The following is a 21,654-nucleotide window of genomic DNA, read 5'->3' on the forward strand; positions in this document are numbered from 1 at the left end:
CTAAGTTTTCAGCTTGCACAGATGTTGCCCAAACACAGCTTCGGCAATAAGAGATCCATTGCCAGTACTCATCAGTCAATAAAAACAACCATAGACAACGCATTCTGCTAGTCACAGTCGTTCTGGAATTAAACAGAGATCTGATATTTCTCATTTTCATGCACTTGTAGCTACAGAATTATCCAGAGGTGGTTTCAGCAGTGCTGGAGTGCCCACTGTATACATGCTGGGCACGACACTGTTCAGAAAGATGGAGTTACCTCATTTTCCTGGGTGAAATCAAGAGCATCTTCCCCTGATGCAAGCAGAGTATGAAGAATCCTTTGTTTCACCTGTTCCCATTCAACCAGCATTGATTCTCGGTGATACTCCTCAGCCATAGCAAAAGTCTGTTGGTGAAAAAGAACAGCTAAGGAACATACAGAAACACCAAACAGCCCAGCTCTGGTATTAATAGAACAGCTCAAAAATGAAACATAAAATAGCAATCAGATAAATTGATAGGTCACCCCTCAAGCTAATCATGTGTCACATATTATTTTAAGAGGCTTCCTTTTCAGGTACGAGGAGATTCAGAAAGTAAGGGTGTACGTGTGTAATTAAGACAACTCTCCCATTTTTCCAACTGGTAAAACAGGGAGTCTGTGTCTCTTCCATGGTACCACAGGACACACAAAACTCGGGAAGTTAACACACCTCTGTTAAGAATGCAGTTAAGAGATGTGTGTTTATTGCCCATATTTCGTTTTCAGCTTTTTACCAGCATGTTCTTCTTTTAAATATGAAATAGGATAAAATCAAAGTATTAAACAATTAACCAGTGCCAAAGAATCAGAAAGTCTCTCTTTCATCAGGAATATAACTCAGCAAAGCATGCAGGAATCTCATATCTCAAGGAAAAACATCCTTTCACTTTTAAAATGGCTGATGTACTATATTGTCTTCAGGTCAAATTGGGGAGCTCATGGAAGGAAAGAGTTTTTCCCTCAATATTCCATATTCTTGCACTAGCATTAGGATAGATACAATGCTTCACTACCTTTGTTGTTATTAAGTGAGCCGGGACAGGAAATAAGAGTATTTCCACTAATTCTAAATAGAGAGTAAGTTATATTGGATATTTCACTTTTTTACCTTTCCGACCTCCTCTGTCTTTCACAGTTTTGTGCTGCTGTGTACATAAACTAAATGTCTTGGCTGGCTGAATAAGTTTTTATTTCATTACAGCCCACTGTTAGAATATTGTCAATTAAGGGGCAAAACATTCCCCTGAATAATTGATAAGAGGCAGTAACACTGAAATATAGCGCATGCATGCAACTAGGGCATGAGATTTGTGTTTCTTTTTATATAAATTCACTTTATACTTTCATGGTAGAATACAGGTCTTATCCTTACCTTCACTATAATCATTTCAACAGGGTTTTAAATATGCTTCAATAATTACAGTATAATTATATGTAATTAAAATAATTTAATAATGGTTAAGTACTATTTCTTATCACTTGAAAGAAACACAGGCACTGCTCCAGACCTGATGGCCCAAAGTGTACATGGAGGGAAACAACTGTAACATAAGTGTCAGGAAGCATTCAATGACATTTCCAAGCAACAGCTTTAAGACAAACAACAGGAAGCATATTTCCATATTGCATAATTTCTATTTGTTATCATCCCCAGAACATGACAGATACCAAAAGCATAAATAGATTCAGAAACAGGATCAGATAGATTGAACATCAGAAAACAACTTACAGCTCAGAAAATCTCTGAAACAACTACTTGCTCAGAGGTAAAGATAGATGAGATTAACAAGGAAAGGCTGGTTTTTTTACTTACAGACTAAGTACTGGTCCCTTTCACGAGAAGAAAGCTGGACCCAGTAAACCCTGAGCTTAAGTGACAACTCTTACTTTCTTATTGTAGCTTTTTCCTTTGTATTGCTTCAAAAAACCTTTTTTCAATCTTATATGAGAGACTTCCTCTGGACAATATGATGCAGTGTGGTATTCTGGCTCTCCCTCAGACACAAGAATTAAATCATGCAGCACTTCCGCTGCAAAGGCCTGAATGCAGTATGTACTTCAACAACTCCTGTAACCTGGAGAAACAGCTACAGAAAACACACTGAGTGTCACTGCTGTATGGGAATTCATTGGCACAGGGCACTTCTCAGAGCAAAAAAGGAAATAAAGTCCATGTTCTAAGCGTTATCACCTCTAGAAAAGGCAGCAACCATGAGGAGAGGGTTGGAGTGAGTGGGCTGTGCCTTACGAACAACAGCTTCTCTGTTCAGACTCATGTCTGTACTAAACACGGCAGTGGAAATACAACTGACAAGTATTTTTTTTTTTTTTTGGTAGTCTCAGAACATCTTAAATTCCACTAGTTTGTTAAATATCTAATTTACTAATTCCTTTACACCCCCCTTTATTTTTATTTTTTTTTTTTAAAGGAAAATGGACTCTTGGCTACAACTTACCCTCTTCCTCGACTCCTCAATGGCCGACAGCAATGCATTATCTTTTTCATTCTTCAGGAATCCCTGCAGAAAAGGAGAAAGAGCTTCAGTCAAACAAAATCAGCCTTACACTAACATCAGGTACATTCTGTAGCACTCGGTTCTGCCAATCCTGAGCACTGTTAAAAGCTCTCTCCAGTCCACTCCTGAGAAGTTTAAAGGTCACTTTACTTCACCAGGGGTACAGTAAGATGTCCATACAGAGCAACGTGAAAATGAAAATGCATTAATCCTCTGGTTTAATATGCATTAAATCCTAGTGAAATGTCCTGTTTCTATTCTCTTTTATCTCTGTGTCCCAGCAACTGCTTCCTCTTGCTACCCATTTGAGGGAGCAAGGATGAAAGCTGGTAGGAGCGATAAGCCAAGATAAGATTGTTGGACTTCAGTATGTTAACAAAAGAATAAAATGGGTTTTCACTTGTCAGCTTCAGGCAGAAGTGGAGCTCTTGGGAGGCCTGACAGGAACTGTGAAAAAGAGCCTTAAAAATAGTCCGTTGGGGAAGGATGGAAATAACTAAACAGTTGGAAAGTGTACAGGAAATGTTTACTGCACAGCCTCTCTCCAAGCATACAGCTGGAGCGGGTAAAAATATTACATAAGGATTGTAGTTTTAATTTTCAGTGTATCAGTAAATCTCAAACAGGTCTGGTGTACATGAACAGATGGATTCAGACAAGCTGTTAGCTCCTTATTCCAAAGGTTACTTTCATGACCCATACTAGGACACATGCCATACTTTGAATTTTAAACAAATACAGCAGAGCAACACACACAGACAACGACAGAAAATGTTTATTACACCTTAACTAAAATACCTTCCTTTTGCATTTCACTGTTATATCACCGATTATATCACCAACCACCAAATTGATCCGTACTCTCAGACTTCAACTTAATCATTATTCAGATCATAAAAAAGGAAAAGAAGCCTTCGTCTCCTCTGAAGTCATCAACTAGAACATTATTGACTCCATTAAGTGCTAGTATCTTAAAAGTCTGTGCTCAACTCCACAGCTTCAAACTTCAAAGCCTTCAAGAAAGCCAGGCAGCCAGGTTCGGTGTACCATGCTTCATGCTTTTATGAGGATCCACAACTGCAGCAGCATCCAACTGAACTTACTGGGACTTAGGAGACATTTGTGCCCTTCATTCCCCACATCTTCCTGCAAACAAATGCTTCCTGCCCCAGCAATCTGATGATATAGGTCTTGATCCCTGCAAGCTAGGTAGAGCTCAGGTTCTCCAGAGGAGCATGGATCCTGTGGCAGGATAGACACCTGCTGTCATAGGCATTAGGACCTTGGGGAAAACATTGACTGTAGGTGTTCAAAATAGTCCTGCAGCAATACTTGGCGCAACCACAGGTATTCACAGATTGCTACTTAGCTCTGGGAGGTGAGGAGAGTTTGAAATCTCCCCAAATGGAAGAAATCCGGCAGGAAACCACCACAGAGGTGTGCTGTCTGCCTTTCTGCTCCACAGCACCAGCATGCATGCAAAATAAAGGGTGCTGCACCCTTTCCATTTGACACGTGTAGAACAAGCGTTTGGTGTACTGAAGAGTCTGTGACTCCACCCTGGGCTGGAAACAGGGACACGACCCTTTTCTGTATGCCAGACAGAATGTATGCCAACTGCTGTCCTCCGAGACAGAAACAGCCCTTGAATTATATACAGGAGAGAGCAGCCACTTCTACATAGCCTATTCTTAATCTCATCGTCCGCCACGTCCTGCTTTATTTTTAGATGTGTCCACAGAGAAAGTGCAGTTACAGTCTGAAAAAAGTAAGTGAAATCCAGGTCCTTCTGCGTGCCTGGGGACCAACTATTACAGCTGCTGTCACGAAGGAAAAGGCTGCTGCAGTCACCTGACCTTGGCTCCATCCTGGATGGAGAAGTGGCTTTATAAGGTCTGTCCATGTCTGCACGGCTGGAAGGACTTTGGAGGGCAACAACTTTTGTTATTTCCCTGCTTCCAACCTAAACTGGAGAAAAATTGTCTATCATTATAACAATTCTAGACCTTTAAAGCACAAACCAACATCTGAGCAGAAGATATAGCCCCACTTCTGACAGTAGGGATCTGATGTTGCAGAGAACACTGTGTTTGCTGTATCACAACAACGCTGTTAATCTTACAGGCAAGAAAATGCCACTGTCTCGAAAATAAAGATCTACAGCTTTCTATAAAGGTGCTAAGCACACTGTGAGCACTGGGCTCCTGAGCCCCCTGACAGATACAGGTCCTACCTTACTATCTGCAGTCCTCACCTCTCTCCTTGGAGGGACTTGGAGCGCTGCTGGATCTCATCCTCACTAACAGGGAGGGTCTGGTCGAAGCAGTGAAGGTTGAGGGCTGCCTTGGTTGCAGCGACCATGAGATGGTGGAATTCAGGATCCTGTGTGGTAGGATCAGTAGAATAGCAAGTAGAATTGCAACCCTGGACTTTAGCAGGGCAAACTTTGGCCTCTTCAAGCAATTGCTAGGGGAAATCCCATGGGCAAGGCTGCTTGAAGGTAAAGGGGCCCAAGATAGTTGGTTGGCATTCAAGGATTGCTTTTTCCAAGCTCAAGATCAGAGCATCCCGACACGTAGGAAGTCAAGGAAGAGGGCCAGGAGACCTGCGTGGCTAAATAGGGAATTGCTGGGTATGCTCAAGTGCAAGAGGAGAGTTTACAGGTCATGGAAGGAGGGGCTGGCCACCTGGGAGGAATATAAGGCTGCTGCTAGAGGATGTAGGAAGGCAGCTAGGATGACTAAGGCCTCCTTGGAATTAAAGCTGGTGAGAGGGGTCAAGGACAGCAGAAAGAGCATTTTCAAATACATGGCAGATAAAACTAACACCAGAGGCAAAGTAGGCCCGCTGATGAACGGGACGGGTGCCCTGGTGACAGAAGATACAGAGATGGCAGAGTTACTTAATGCCTTCTTTGTCTCTGTCTACTCTGCCGGAGGCAGTCCTGAAGAGCCCTGTACCGCTGAGACCTCAGATGAAGTCAGGTCAACGGAGTGGTTTGCCTTAGTCGATGAGGAATGGGTTAGAGACCAGTTGAGCAATCTGGACATCCATAAATCCATGGGTCCAGATGGGATGCACTCGCGGGTGCTGAGGGAACTGGCGGAGGTCATTGCTAGACCGCTCTCCATCATCTTTACCAAGTCTTGGGAAACGGGAGAGGTGCCTGAGGACTGGAGGAAAGCAAATGTCACTCCCGTCTTCAAAAAGGGCAAGAGGAGGACCTGGGTAACTATAGACCAGTCAGCCTCACCTCCATCCCTGGGAAAGTGATGGAACACCTTATCCTTGGTGCCATCTTAAGGCATATCAAGGATAAGAGGGTTATGAGGGGCAGTCAACATGGCTTCACCAAGGGGAAGTCATGCTTGACCAATCTCATAGCCTTTTATGAGGAAATAACACAGTGGATGGATGATGGCAGAGCGGTGGATGTGGTCTACCTTGACTTCAGCAAAGCGTTTGACACGGTCTCCCACAGCATCCTCGCAGCTAAATTGAGGAAGTGTGGTCTGGATGATCGGGTAGTGAGGTGGACTGTGAACTGGCTGAAGGAGAGAAGCCAGAGAGTTGTAGTCTATGGGGCGGAGTCTAGTTGGAGGCCTGTATCTAGTGGAGTGCCTCAAGGGTCGGTACTGGGACCAGTATTATTTAATATATTCATCAATGATTTAGATGAGGGAATTGAGTGTACTATCAGCAAGTTTGCTGATGACACTAAGCTGGGAGGGGTGGCCGACACGCCAGAAGGCTGTGCTGCCATCCAGCGAGACCTGGACAGGCTGGAGAGTTGGGCGGGGAATAACTTGATGAAATATAACAAGGGAAAGTGTAGAGTCCTGCATCTGGGCAGGAACAACCCCAGGTTCCAGTATAGGTTGGGGAACGACCTGTTAGAGAGCAGTGTAGGGGAGAGGGACCTGGGGGTCCTAGTGGACGACAGGGTGACCATGAGCCGACACTGTGCCCTTGTGGCCAAGAAGGCCAATGGCATCCTGGGGTGTATTAGAAGGGGGGTGGTTAGTAGGTCGAGAGAGGTCCTCCTTCCCCTCTACTCAGCCCTGGTGAGACCTCATCTGGAATATTGTGTCCAGTTCTGGGCCCCTCAGTTTAAGAAGGACAGGGACCTGCTGGAGAGAGTCCAGCACAGGGCAACTAAGATGATTAAGGGAGTGGAGCATCTCCCTTATGAGGAAAGACTGAGGGAGCTGGGTCTCTATAGTTTGGAGAAGAGGAGATTGAGGGGTGACCTTATTAGTGTATATAAATATATAAAGGGAGAGTGTCACGAGGATGGAGCCAGGCTCTTCTCAGTGGCAAACAATGATAGGACAAGGGGCAATGGGTACAAACTGGAACACAAGAGGTTCCACTTAAACTTGAGAAGAAACTTCTTCTCAGTGAGGGTGGCAGAACACTGGAACAGGCTGCCCAGGGAGGTTGTGGAGTCTCCTTCTCTGGAGACATTCAAAACCCGCCTGGACACGTTCCTGTGTAACCTTATCTAGGTGTCCCTGCTCCGGCAGGGGGATTGGACTAGATGATCTTTTGAGGTCCCTTCCAATCTCTAGCATACTGTGATACTGTAACTTGTGCCCTGTGCTGAGCATGTACCTGCCTGCAAAGGTACACAGCAATGATGGTAATCAGCAGCGTAATTTAAGACGTGCTTGAACTTCCCTTAAAGTCAGTAAATCCAGGCTGAGTATCTTTCTTAATGAAACCTCCCTGCTCCCAGAGTGCTCACCAGGTCCGTTTAAGGGAGTACATTGCACTGAACATCAATTAGAGGATGATAACTGTCTTTTTCAATCTCAAAACCTACTCCTTTAGCTAATTAAGATCCTAATACATTCCAAATAATACCTGCAATGCCTCACAGAGAAGAGGTACATTTTAAAAAGGTTACCCTATGCCTTGTGCTAAACATTACACCTATAGCATGACAACTGTTGCTTCAGTTAATTACAGGCTAATTGTCACACCTCAGATGAGGAAGTTTCAATAGCTGATGCTAGGGCTCCTGCTACTGCTCACAATACTGCCGGTGCTTCAATAGGCCAAGAGGTCCTGGGGTTGTCACTCCAGGTTTTGATGGTCAAAATTTCACGTTAAGGAAGGGAGGAGTTTCCGGAGGCTGTAACAGCATTTATTCCCTGGGTTTATTGCATTGCCACCTAGTGGTGAACTATGCTTTGGTTACTGGACATTCATATTTCATGGATGTACACAAATGTACACAAATGTCCATGTGCTGTAAGACAAAGCTCCCTGGAACAAGATGGGGCAGAAAGATGGAAGACATGTGCTTTATTCTAGAGAATTTTTCTCCTCGAAAATCCCAGGCCACATAACAGCTTTAAGGGTTCAGGATCTCTAAAGTCTGCGCCTTGAACAGCAGCACTGGTTGTACTCACTGAGTTACGTCTGCCCTGAATCTCTGCAGTCCCAGCAGCAAGGTTTGACTTTGCCACAAATGCTGGCAAGCTGTAACAAGGATACGGAGGCATGGTGTTCAGCACACACAGGGCATACACGACCCACAGAGCCAGAGCAGCCCTCTCAGGGGAGATGCGACTGATTGTACAAGGAGCAATGAGACACTAATTCATATTCTGTACCCAAAAAGAGAAGGAGGAGGAGAACAGAGATATTGTTAGGAGACAAAGGGCTATTTCACACAGCAGATGGCAAAGATAGGAATAGCTAACATGAGCATCACTAAAATCACAGAGGTGACATTTTCACCTTACAGCTCTCCATGCACAAGCTCTGCCACTGCGGGGATGCTAATGTAGCCTGGATTTTGCTGGTGAAAGAAAACTTACCTGATTTCCCTGAGGCAGGTTTATGCAAAAAGCACACAGAGCCCTCATGTCACATCATGCTGATCTGCTTTAATGAGTGGCATTTCATTTTTCTCTCTGTTACTTTGGGACTCCCACACATTCTTCCTGTGTCGAGTTTGGAGGGGAAGCAGCACAACCTTTTTCCATCACAGGTTCTCCGCAACACTCACTGCTAAATGTTTCCTACACACAGTGTGTACGATATCTGATGAGATGGTGTTTGCCAAACAGGGACACAAGCATAGAAATACACCCACTCTTCCACCTTCAGGTTCCCATTTTCCAGCTAGTCCTGCTTATTTTTAGATGTCTACTACTTCTCAGCATCTTTCTCCAGCACACTGCAGTTCCTCTTGAATCTTTTACCCCTTACATTCCAGTCGGATCTTCTCACATTCTCCTTCTTTTGCAGTCCCACTGTGCCTCTTTCAAGGATGATGTGAAGTGTGGCCCCACCACTGGAGGGGAAGGACCCCCAGGAGTTCTGTGCCACTTCCTAGTTCACACCATGCTCCATTGTCATTTCTCATCTCAGGTAACCACTGCCGAACACAGGCTGATGCAACAGGAACTGGCCTGCTCCAAACTGAACTCCAGGAAGATGTTCCAGTAACTAATTCATTACCAGTATGAAAGGGCATGCATGCACTGATGGTCTCCTTTTGACAAGAGATGGAAAGTCTCTTCCATTTACTGCAGTAAACGAGGTTAGTAAACTCTCTCCTTGCTGACAGAAGTCTTTAAATTACTTCTATCAGCCAGACCATACTTTTAATACTTGATCTTAGTATTCAAGCTGTCAAAGAGAAGGCAAATGTTGCCAAACAGGATACCAAGGCTTTGGATGTCGATAGCAATAGTTACTTTTTCATTGGCAGGGACTGCGCGAAGAAAATGAAGTGAACAATCTGGGGCCTTCTCAAGCCAATTGCTCTTTGATTAAAATATTTCCAAGTGATGGATTTCCAGTAGATCAGTGAATGCTGCAAAGGACCAGCAGGGATGATGACTATATGGTTAGCAAAAAAATCACTCTTTGGCAATGTTTTGGGAGCAATGTTCCGTATCAACCACCTGATTTTATGATTCCTATTAGGAATGTTAAGATTTGCTAAATACAGTCCCGCTGCAAAGGTGCACGAGTCTGAGCAGACTCCCAGGGTGCTGCACCCTGGCACAGCTCTCCTGGCCATGCCTTCTCAGGAGAAAATGAAGCAAAACCTGGAACCCACTGCCACAACCACAGTCCTTACTATGTTTTAATCCAGAGTATGCTTATGCTAGCAAAATTATCAAAGCTCACTGGCTGGCTTTGATCAGATGGGCCCATAAGCAATGATGTGGCCATTCCTGAGGATGGGGACATGCCAGCACAGAACAGGCAGTATTTTTCTCTATCCAGACTCTTCTGCATGTATCACACCAGCATCTCTCAGAAGCTTCTACAGGTCTCCTAAGATTTGTTTTGCAGAAAGCATCAGCTTTTGCTATAACACTACAAGTAAGCAGCTTCACTACCTACCTTGTCCTGTGCAATCCAGTGTCTTTCAAAGAGCAAGACAGCTGCCCAAAGATCAGCGACCAAACACAATGGGCTAAGGACATTTGTGAATTTGGCTCTCTTTAGAGGACTTCAGATTGCAAAAGTTGCTATGGGGCTAAAGCAGACTAAGGGCCCAAGTGCAGAGATCCTCACACAGCAAGAGAACCCAAGGACGGTTGATTTGCCAACCATCACTTCAAAGCTGCATGTGAGACAAGAACATTGCACACAGATGCAAAGGTCCACTGAAACTGAAGGTCTGATAATGCTTGTTCCAATGTTCAAGAATTCAGCGATACAAGATTTTCCTTGCCTAAGACAGCTGAGCTTGTCAAGCTGCAATACTGAAGTTCCTTACCATTGTGCTTAGAATGAGAAATCATACAATGTTTTCCTAAAAAATTAATTTGCTGTTGAATAAACAGGAGAAAAAACAGGAAAAAAACCCCAAAAGGGTTTACAGTTTGCTAAGACCCAAGTGCTGGTTCTTGCATCAGAGACTTTGAAAGCAAGAGCCATGTTGAAGCTTTATAGAGAAAAAAACATGCAAACTAATAGCTATAACACAGAACTGTACTAATACAGTCAAACGCTGGGCTTAGGGAAGATCTGTTGCTCCACTACCTGCCTTCACAGGGGTCTTAAACCACCTTCCCTCCACGTACTGTGACTGTACTCCATGCTTGTAGCCAATCATTGAATGGTTTTGGGTTGGAAGGGACCTTAAAGCTGACCCAGTTCCAAGCGCCTGCCACAGGCGGGGACACCTTCCACTAGACCAGGTTGCTCCAAGCCTCATCCAACCTGGCCTTGAACACTGCCAGGGATAGGGCAGTCACTACTACTGAATACCTTCTGCATGTGGTCTCCTTCTGTGATGGAGGAGCAGTAGCATAGACCTCACCCTGGCAGTAGCAAGGGTGAATGTTCACTGTGCTAGAGCACAACTCCATGCAATGCACACAACCCCCCACGCACGCCCTGTAGAAGGGGCACCACTATTTGCCCACCATCCACCTTCCATGGGTTACGTGCACAAAGCAACCTTTGCAAGAGACAGGTCCTGGGGCAGCAGCAGGGCATCCCTGCCCCATCAGCATGCCACTGAGGTAAGGCTCGATTTGAGTCAGTCTTTAATCTGTGTCGCAGAACAAGCCTTAGGCAAATATTGACTAAATGCTCTCTGCCACCGGATAGTGCTGGCAATACAAAAATCTAGTGCTTTTTTTTTATTATTATTTTACTGGTTTAGACTGTCTGATCTGTGAAATTCACGCAGTTTCCACATTAATCCTCAGACCATATCCAGGAACACTGGATTTTGCTGTGTTGGATAACCATTACTCCTTCAAGCCCTGACAGGAAAAACTCAAACAACCAAAAGAAGCACTCCTCAGGCAATCACAGATCAGGTCCTAAATGAAGAAGAGGCAGGTGGTATATGCTCTCTGACTCTTCTTGGGACTGTCTGGATCTGGCAAGTGAAGACTAGAAAAGCGTTCCTTAGACATACAGGTTTTGAGGGAAGAAAGACACATACCTCTCAGCTCCTGTTTCAGACAGGAGACCATCCATTAAATGTGGAAGGCTAGTATCAAACCATCAGGTAATAACAACCCATCAGCTAACATCAAAGCATCTTCCAGCACTGAGAGGAGTCATCATATGCTACACTCAACTGCAGTCCTCCAGAATGCATTTGCAGCATGCAGCCATCAAGGAGAGTACAAGGTGTTTCCAGCGAATATAAGCAACATCTACCATGAAATACACAGGGAGCACGGGTTTATCACACTGGAAATGTCTAGAAAAATTCCACTGCTCAATTTTTCTGCTGGAATACTGTACCAGCAACCCCAAAACTGAACTGTTCACTACATGGCACTGCTTTACTGAGTATAAAGATCATCGCTGCTAGCAGGAAACATGACTCTGCTCATGTTATTCTTATTTAACACAGGATGCTCATCGAGTTCAGGCTTCTACTCACTATAAGATCCCAGTATTTCACTTAAAACTGTACCTACAAGTGGCTTCACTGTTAAGATAATGTGGAAATTCATTGCAGTGTCCTTATGTACTTTAAGATTTTACAAAAAACAAAACAAAACAAAACCCACACCAAAAAAGAAGCCAGAGAAATTTGCAAGATCTAACAAATGCAACTGTAAAGATTGAGTGAAATAGGATACTCTGTTCTAAAGCCTAGCAAAATATATCAACCATGCAATATATGTAATTTATGTATTACTTATATAGTGGAGCTAATGATTAAAATATTAGTAATTATGCATCCTATTTGTTGTGTCTTTCCCTTTCAGAGCAAAACCAAAATAACTTCAATTACACAGATTAGCTTCTCACTCTCTGGCTCTAAAAATCTTTGCCATGTCATGTTGGGTTGCACAGTGCACAGGAATGCTCTTAGAAGCAGTTTTATTTAGGTTTGGGTTGGGTTTTTTTTCAAAGTCACAAACACTTTAACGTCATAAAACCGAGAGAATGCTTTTTTTAATCTAAATTTTTACAGCAAAGGTGCTCAGAATGGGGTTCTCTTCCACATACAATTATCAGCCTCCACTGCACAGATCATTTTTGACAGCATTTGTTAATGCAACACAAAAATAGTGTAAGGAACAGTGCTACTTTCTCTAGTGATTCTCCTTTCCTTCCCCAGGCACATACTCATTTTCTTTCTCCCTGCAGTGCAACTGGAAGCTGTCCAACAAGAATCCCAGGTCCTACCAAGCTACAAAGTGCCAGGGAAATACATGTAATAACAAAACAGAAAGTCTTGAATACGCCTAACCTCCTTAGAGATCATACAAAGAGCAGAATGACAAAAAAAAAAAAAATCAATGAAAAATAAAATGTATCTGAACTAGAGAAAGAAGGTGGACAGGCTCCTGCCAGCCAATTACAGCAATGGGAAGTGTTACTCAAGAGCCACCATAAGGAGCTTGTTCAGCTGCCTAATATTGGTACCTCACACCCCAAAGCACCTCAGACTGCATTTCTGTTTACCTTGATAAAGAAACCAAAATGTCATAAAGGCAATTAAATGCAAAGGCACCTCACTTGGAATGTAACTGTCGAGCGAGGGAAGCTCTCTCTGCAGATCAGGCCAGCAGGACCAGCAGGAAGCTCCATCTCCCTCAGCACCGGCACTTCACCACCAGCAACAGCATCAGCACAGAGCCAACAAACCACACGATCTGAAATCTGAGCTCGTTTGTCAAGTTTCCAAACACATGGCTATGTTTTTCCTCAGGATTTTTAAATGCAGAGGGACACCCTTGCTCAGTGCTATGGCGAGTGGCTACAGTTTCTCTCCCGTGTGCTATAAGCATCCTTTTGTTAACATTCCACTTAAGAAACACAACCCTACAAAAATCATACACGCATCAAAAGATTCACAGTCAAAGCAAAACAGAGGGCTTTGTCTCTTCCTTGGAGTTTATTTTAAATAATTCATGAGGTGATGCCAATATGTTTGAGATCGATAATGCAGTCCTGTATTAAAAATATTTATAGCATGCAAAGACAACTTCTGATCATCCACTGCAATAAGGTCTTACATCCGCCTCTCTGGTATCACACTTTTTAAGGGAATACTGAGCAAAAACTACATATTTAAATTATTTTAAAGCATTCCTTGTCATAACTAAGCTTGTAATGCAACACCTCTTGTTGAACACGTCCTCGCATCAGGCAGAACAAACCTCAAATCCAGCCATCAAAACTAATTTCACTGATGACGCCATTTTCTCATTTCTTCTGCTGCCATTTTAGCACTGTGATTCCTCCACGTTTTCTCAGAGGTATCTATCTGCGTGTCCTTTCTCCTCTAAGAGGAAACCATGCTAAAGTAATGCAGCCACAAATACAATCTCTACATGGAATTCCTGCCCATGTCATGTCCTTGCATGGCAGGGGCAGGGATAAAGCACACCAGTGTCATTGTGGACCACACCTCGATTCACTGCATTGAAAGATGGCAAGGAGACTCCTGAGATGGTGCAAGCTAAGAAACCAGCCACTGGAAATCTCTCAGCATCACACAAAATAAGTGATAAAGCCGTGGAATGTGAAATGTCCATCTTTGTTATGAAAGGATAGGCTTCTCTCCAGATAGCACAGAAAATACTAACTAACAAGGGAGTAGTTTGAAGAGAAAAATGCATAAAGGAGGCATAGTGACAAGCTTGCAGTGTCTGTCACTGGGCTAATTGTACATTAGCATCAACATATAGGCAGCTACAATAACCCGCTTCACTTGGTGGCAGAAAATTAATTTCTCAGAATCACATCCAAAAGCCAAACAGCCGTCCCTATCAGCTGAAGTATTTCCCAGCCTGAAGCAGCACATTTCTAATAGAACACCAGCAAGGACAAATTATTAAACAAACCTGCTAGTCACTAACTCCCAGCCTCCTCTAACCCACTTCTGCACATTTTAGTGCAATTCTTCTGTCTCCTCTGCCCTTTAAGTGCTGCACGTTTCTGCCTGTCTGGGAGCACATAGCCTTGCCGTCCATGAGAAATAGGTTTGTTCTCAGGCTTTTTTGGGAAGCAAAAAAACATTATCACTATGTGCACATCTCTTCTTTCACAGTTTCAAGTGCGTAAAAAAGTGAAATGCCTTCAAGATAGCCTGAAACTCTATGTAAAAAAAAAAAAAAAAAAAAAAGTAACAAAAATATCAGTTCTCTTTACCTCCTCTGCATGCCAGTAGCGAGCCTGGCAGCACTAAGCCTCACACTCTCCCTGTTCTCAGGCTGACTCAAGCAGCAGGCTTTCAGCTCCTGTGCCCCCATCCCACAGCTGAAAGCCCGTGCACCACCTTTCTGAACCGTTCCTTGGGAGCGCTAGTCATCTTTCTGCTTTGGCTAAAAAAGACCAAAAAAAAAAGCACCAAACAACAGCCTTCCAGCCTCCAACTCTATTTCAGACACCAAGTGATACATGCAGCAGACACTTGCTGCCTCGAAGGGACAATGCCTGGTTCAGAGACATCAAAATCCTGTCAGCTCTGTAAATGTGATAACCACTCGGATGTAAAACCTAAACCCCAGCATAGGTGGCTTTCCTTAGAGCCACTCCTCCACAATGGGATTTCCCCTAAAGCTCCTATTGCAATCTGAAGTCTCCCAGAAAAATCTACGCAGGGGAAGAAAACCTTTCCGAAGTTAAAGCTACTTTCTCTCGCTGACTGTGGCTGGCTGACACTACAAAGAGATACAATTAGATGTACTGTAGTGTGAAGGATGTAACCTTTTTCTTTTTTTTTTTTTTTTTTCGATAAAAATTTAAGAAAATTGTGCAAGAAAACAAGCAAATTTGAAGTTCTCATGTCTTAAATAACATGGGATGATTTGGCAAAATCATCCACCTGAGTTAGAAAAATAAGCCCACATTAGCTAGCCCATTCTTCCTAAATATTTGGACATAAATAATAGTTACTTTATTCAGGTAGCTTTATTCAGTTATTAACAGGTATTTTCAGCATGACAGCATGTCCCTCAGAATAAGTATCAATATTTTACCGACAGTGAAAGCAAGCAATTTGGAGTTCACACGTCTTGACATCTTTAAATCCTCAATTAAAACAGGCTGTGGTCTTCAGAAAGATGTTTCTTTACTACATTCCTGATACATTTCACAAAGTTAATTATTTCAATTACCTATGAATTAATAATTACAGATCATGGAAATAAAAACATACCACAAAAGGCTGGAATATGCCTGTTATAATGATACAATCTGTATTTTTAAATGTTTGAGATTATAAAGCTTAGAGAAAGAGGTGTGCACTAAAATTCTCTGCTGCAACAAATGATGTTATAGTAAGTACTTAATCCTTTTCCAGCTCATTTCTCTTATTGTGTAATAAACCCCAGGTTTAAACTTTCCAGACTTGGGGCAGGAGCCCAGTGTGCTGAAGATACACCAGAGACAAAAGGTTTCCATTTTTCTCTTCTGGCTGTACTCCACCCTTGCTAAGGAACTCTCTAGCGGTGCATGCCTTTATTTGTGTGTCGCATTAACAAGACACATGAGCTTTCAGACTTTAATGTACATGAAATGCCAAGTGAGCTGCTGCCAGCAGATATCACAGAAAAACCCTGCTAGAAGAGACCTACAGCTAATTATTAATTACAGTGGCTCAGTCCTCTTTCTGTACATTAATTTATGGAGCTTAGTTGAACCCTGCTTCCCACCCACTTCAGACAAAGGAAAATAATTTACCACATTGTACTAACTGCAGGGGTAATTGAGCCATCTCCCATACAGGGTAAGTGGAGATGCCTTCCTCCATCTTTTTACACATGCAAACCACACATTTCATTGTCTTTTATTTGATTTCTGGCTGAGCTGCTCTTGTGGCAAGACATACACACACCACACACCCCCACCTTTGCACAGGCAATCTTGTTTAAACGAGACAACTTTTTTGCCATGTTATGCCACTGTTCTCCTGCCCCCCCTTCTGTGCATTTGGCAGTTGACAACAGGAGTGCAGAAGGTAGCAGCACATAGGCACCTCAATATTTGGGAGAAAGCCTTGAAGGAGGGAGGCAAGTCATTCTCTGCTGCAAGAGCGCAGGCACTGTCCCAGCACAGCACAGTTCATTAACCTGCTTTTCTCCATATAGAGAAATAGAATTGAAAGGAAAGGAGAAGAGCAACCCATCCTATACTCCTGTCCCTGTAACCAAAGGCAGGCAGGGCTCCCAGTTTGCATGCAGCCTCCGAGTCCCGAGAGCTGACAGTATTAAATCAGTTGCCACCCACCCAGCTCTTCACGGCCACCACATTTATATAAACGTTAATTCCCTGGCTGCTTCCCTTTACTATGATTTTACTGGCTTAACCCCTTTCATAACATATCCTATTCACTTGAAAGAGAGGTGAGGTCTAGGCTGCAAACTAAGTTGACTAAGCAAATACACTTCACCACCCCATTTAAAGAAACTAACCAAAAAAAAAAAAGCAGATCTCCAAGTGTCTCCATTTACTTTGGGAACATAGAAGTATTTTCTATCTTATTTTCATTTTTACCTCCATTTGAAACCCTTACTTCAAAATAAAATTAGAGGAAGTTTAGCGTGTCTCCTAAATAAATCTTAAGTGCATCTGGAGGAACAGAGGAAACAGAGTAGACCCAGATCTTCGCACCACAATGAAAACTAAGAGAAAAATCATGTCATCAAGCAGCATCTTTTATTTTTTAGTTTCAAGTACTTCCATAGACATTTCAGAGCCTAGGGAAGAGAACAACAGGAATCAAGGCATTCAGAAAGTTACGTTCCGGTATTTCTGCATAAATGAAAAGCAAAGTCAGCAATGTCAAGAGGGTCTGTAAATAGGCAACCTGACTGAAGCCCGGAGCAGAGCCCAGGCTGCCCCACCCAATGGCTGCTCTAGCCGAGGAGATTAGAAGGTTTAGAAGGTAAAGGCACGGACCGTAAGGTTGCTTTTCTAGGAGCAAAGGAGCATTTCTCCACATCTACCCACCTGCTCTCTTGAATTACTCACCTACAAATGGAACCCACCTGCAGCAAGAGCACAAAGAAAAAACCACCAGAGAAGACACCTGAAAGCAAACTCTCTCATGCCAAAGCAAGCTCGTCAGCTTCATTTTATAGATTTAAGATACATACATTCCTACCTGTAGATCTCAATACTGAGGAGTTACAAACCTTTTAATGCTGGCTGTAACTGCCACACTTCAGTTACCTGGGATTTACGCTTACACAGCTGTATCTTTCTGTATTAACGCTTAAGTTTTCTCATCTTTTAAAAATAAAAGAAATTGTAAATCAAACCTGCAAGTCCTGAAATGGCTGAGACAGTCAAGAGTCCAGCAAGACAATAAGAAAGCAGCTGCTTTCCACGGCTGAACACCACTACCTGTAAAGCATCTACAAATATAATTATTTTTTTTCAGTGATGCTTTATTCAAATTCTAGGGAAAGCATCAGTCTGAAACCAGTAACTGATGGGAGTAACAGTTTATAGGTTACAGAAGGATATTTTATTGTTAACGGACTGTACCATGTAGGAATTAGGAGGGGGTGAGGCGGCAGGAGGAGAGAGATGCTACTATTTTTTTCCCCTGAGCCACTGCAATTACTCTGATGTGAATTTTTGATGACTTCCGACATATTGCATGGTTAATAATCATTTCAGCTGTCATGTTTGGTTAATGTGGAAAATGCATTTGCTGCATTGTGATGCAGCACTCCAGCCACAGATTGGAACACCAGTTGTGAAGCTATTCCCTTAACTGAGCTGCATGAATTTGCACATACCATGAGGCTGAAATAAATGGGAGTTTGATTTTTATACAGCAACAGAAAGCTTCTGCCATTTTAGTCCTGCAGAGATGTTGAAACAACTTGTACAGGCAGATAATTTTACTGTATATTAATTGGTGTCAATGTTCTTCAGAGGGAAGCTTTGATTCTCTATTGTTTTGCTGGGCTTGGTTATTTAGCAGTTAAAAGCCTTAGATACTATTTACATTAAGCATTGCTCCTTTTTATGGCTCTGAACATGCAATTTAATTGTAACCATATCTACCTCCATGAAACTATCTGCACTACAGAAATGCAGTCCTGTTATTAACACAGGCTTCACCAAACTATTTCTTCCTCCGTATGATACTTACAAAAGTGGTTTTATACATAACCCAGTCTTACACACAACAGCACAAGGGGTGAAAATACGCTGCTTTCATACATATAAAGAGGATTTTATCTGCAAAGTACTTCTTCACCTACACTTTAGACAAAACCCAAAAAGTATAAGGTTATGTAAAATACTAATATGTGCCCTTCATTGTCACCAATCAAAACAAAATGCTACCAGGAACAGTGCAATTACAAGAGGAAATGTAAAACAGCAGAAATAAAACCATGCTAAGAGCCAGTCACCCGATGATTAAAGTCAGGCCAGCGTATTCCAGCAGTCAGGTGATGGTGTGTGCCATCATTACAGTGCAGAAAGCCATAGAAAAATCAAGAAACAGACCGCCCCCATCTTAAAGAAGAACATTAGAAGCACTGAAGAAATAAGGAATGCATTTTGCTAATATGCAAAACGTACAACCATGAAGAAGCATTTCAGAAAATTCAAGAGTAACGCTAGCAGGCAGTTGCTTCCATGGGTCCCAAGTGCACATTTAACCCATGGTATCAACAGAGTTACTGTCCCTCTGCAAACTGCTGACGACACTCCCAAATTCAAAGCACTTTCTTTTTAAACCCATTCTGCAATAGTCCTGCAATTCACAATTCCATAATTCTGATTACCAAATTGCATGGCTTGTATTTGCAAACACATATACACAAAAATACCCAGACTTGGGATGTCTACATTTAATTTAACCACAGAAAGCTACCAGGAGAGTGCTTTACTGTGCATTAACATTGATGGAGCTGCAGAATCACCAGCAATGCCACAAATTAATTATTTCCACTTCTGTTTTAATTAAAACAACACTGCAGGGGTATCAGCCGGACATGAATTATCAGTAAAAATGGTGCAGGATATTTTACGCAGAGGAAAAAAATTGAGCCTCTGAATCAACACTGCACTCCCTGATTTGGGAGCAATTCCGTTAACAGCATTGTGTCTACAGAAGGTGCTCTGTGGCTCAGGCTTACTTACCTCAAAAGCATCACTGAGCACCTTGCACAATTCCAAACTTCACAGGTGGCAGAGTGGTCTTCCAAATACAGTGTACGTTTGCTTTGAAACTAGTAAACGTGATCCTAAGGGTGAACCCTATCTCCCTGTGACCAGACAAACACTGTACTAAATACCTAAATCCTTGTACCAGGATGTCCTCCTTGTGAGCAGAGAGGACAGGTTCAAACCCACTCATGTTCTTAGACGAAAGCCTGCAGTCAGTTGCACTGCAGGGAAAACCACTGATCACAACCAGCTACACCAAGTAAAGTTCCTTCCTGACAAGAAATAATTTAACCCTGGCATTTCCCCTGCATTTCTGAGCATCCATGCCTGGCAGTGTCCCTGCAGCCATGCTTGCCTTGGTAGCTTGCTGCTCACCTCACAGACACTGCTCACACTACCTAGCTCTAGTTTGCATAACTCACTAGTGGTGCAGAGCCAGAAGCACAGAGGATACAGAGAATTTTTGTTTTTTTAACCAAACTTAAAACAGGTAAAGGTACCTGGAGAGACAGTCGGCTCTTTGGTACAGGATGTAGCCTTTTCAGCAATTTCAGGAACATAATGATCCATTTGCAGTCACTAGCCACAACTTTAAAAATTTATCAACAGACATTCTCTATTATTTTCTGGCCATGCAATGTTACTGCAGAAGCTACTCCCTGCAGAACTATGCATTAAGGATCAGTTATATATATATATTATGTTACATGCTGCACTGCAAGCTCAGGATGTCACAAGGAAAGCTTTCTCAGTGTGGTTCAGCCCAGAACTGGCTCCCTTTAGCTATGCATTTCTTAAAGCAAAAGCTTCGAGGGCTATGAACAGAAACTACTCACCCCAAATGGCTGTTACTGTAAACAACTCTGAGTGGTAACCCAGATAAGATGTCGGAACTGCTATCTGTTTCACTGGCAATCAATTTAGTGTTCAGTTTGCTCACAAATCAATCACTTTTGCACTCAAATGTGACTGTGGGAGGAAAAGGGAAAAACTATCATTCAGTGCTGCTGGGCCACAGCTAGGGAAAACTGTGAAAGTTCTTCCGAAAGTAGAAAGCATCATATTCCTCAGAAAATGATGATGCAAAAGATCATGCAGAAGACACTGGAATATAAACATTCTCCTCTGTGTCAGGACTGCTCCCTTCCTGGGTGTCCACAATGACCTCCTTCCCTCTTGGGTAGGGGTGCATATCTGGAGTGCAGGAGATTCCTTCACCGTAACTACAAAAATCAGAGATGCTGTCATCCATCCCTACTTTAAATTCGACAAAAACCCAGAGAGCATGTTGGTCTACAACCATTGTAACCTCTTCTCCCTTTCTTTCCCAGTCTTACACTAGGCAGGGGTAAAGGGAAAAACACAATAGCCTCCCTGGATCTCCTCCTGTATTAGCTCCTTTCTGAAGTCCTACAGCTGCAACAACTGCTATCATCATTAAGCATTAGCCAGCAAAATCAAGTCATGTTGCTGGCAGCAAGTTAAAACAGCGATAGGTACTACCTTCACAAACTCCTTTTCTTCTCTGCTTAATTCAGCACTGTAGCATCAGCAAATTCTGCACTGTCATACTGGGTCTGGAGAGTGCCTTTAAAGCATTAGCTCCCTTCCTCTGCAAGGCAGGCAGAGTGATGATCCAGCATTCACGACACACTAAGGCTCTTCAGAAGGAGGGCTGTCAGACCCAGCATGCTGATCTGGTTTCAGCTCTGCACATTCATCCCCTCCCTTCAGAGGGATGCTGAAAGGGAAGCTGGGGGTTCATTAGTCCAATTCAAACAGGTTGAGGTGGAGAGGAAGAAAATTCCGGCTAATGCTTTCACACTGGCACAGTTACATTCACATGCAAACAATGCAGAGCAAAGAATCAGACAGGTTGAGTGTGTTATTATGCAACTGGCCTATCTGTCAGGGAATTTGGGCTTTGTGGCAAAGAGCTAACTTTCATAGACTATGAGAACATGAATTGTCCAGAGTCAAAGCAGAAAAAAACCCACACCTAGAACAGGAAAGTGACC

General features: G+C 42.9%; 1 protein-coding gene across 3 annotated transcripts in view; it reads right to left on the minus strand.

Moving 5' to 3' along the window:
• Positions 1–21,654, minus strand: part of NUP93 (nucleoporin 93) — an 81,691-nt gene that overhangs the window by 29,460 nt on the left and 30,577 nt on the right. For 2 of the 3 annotated variants that reach the window (XM_061375817.1, XM_061375818.1), the window contains exons 3-4: positions 2,483–2,545; positions 261–389 (exon numbers count right to left, since the gene is read on the minus strand). In XM_061375817.1, the coding sequence (XP_061231801.1) occupies positions 261–389; positions 2,483–2,545 (192 nt within the window). Of the gene's footprint in view, positions 1–260; positions 390–2,482; positions 2,546–17,763; positions 17,937–21,654 lie in introns of those variants that run through there. The other variant, XM_061375819.1, reaches the window with a different exon arrangement.

This window comes from Neopsephotus bourkii, unplaced genomic scaffold, assembly GCF_033783945.1.
Source record: "Neopsephotus bourkii isolate Nb327-2 ecotype Australia unplaced genomic scaffold, CSIRO-AGI_Nbou_v1 NB_1678, whole genome shotgun sequence".
Lineage (NCBI taxonomy): Eukaryota > Metazoa > Chordata > Aves > Psittaciformes > Psittacidae > Neopsephotus > Neopsephotus bourkii.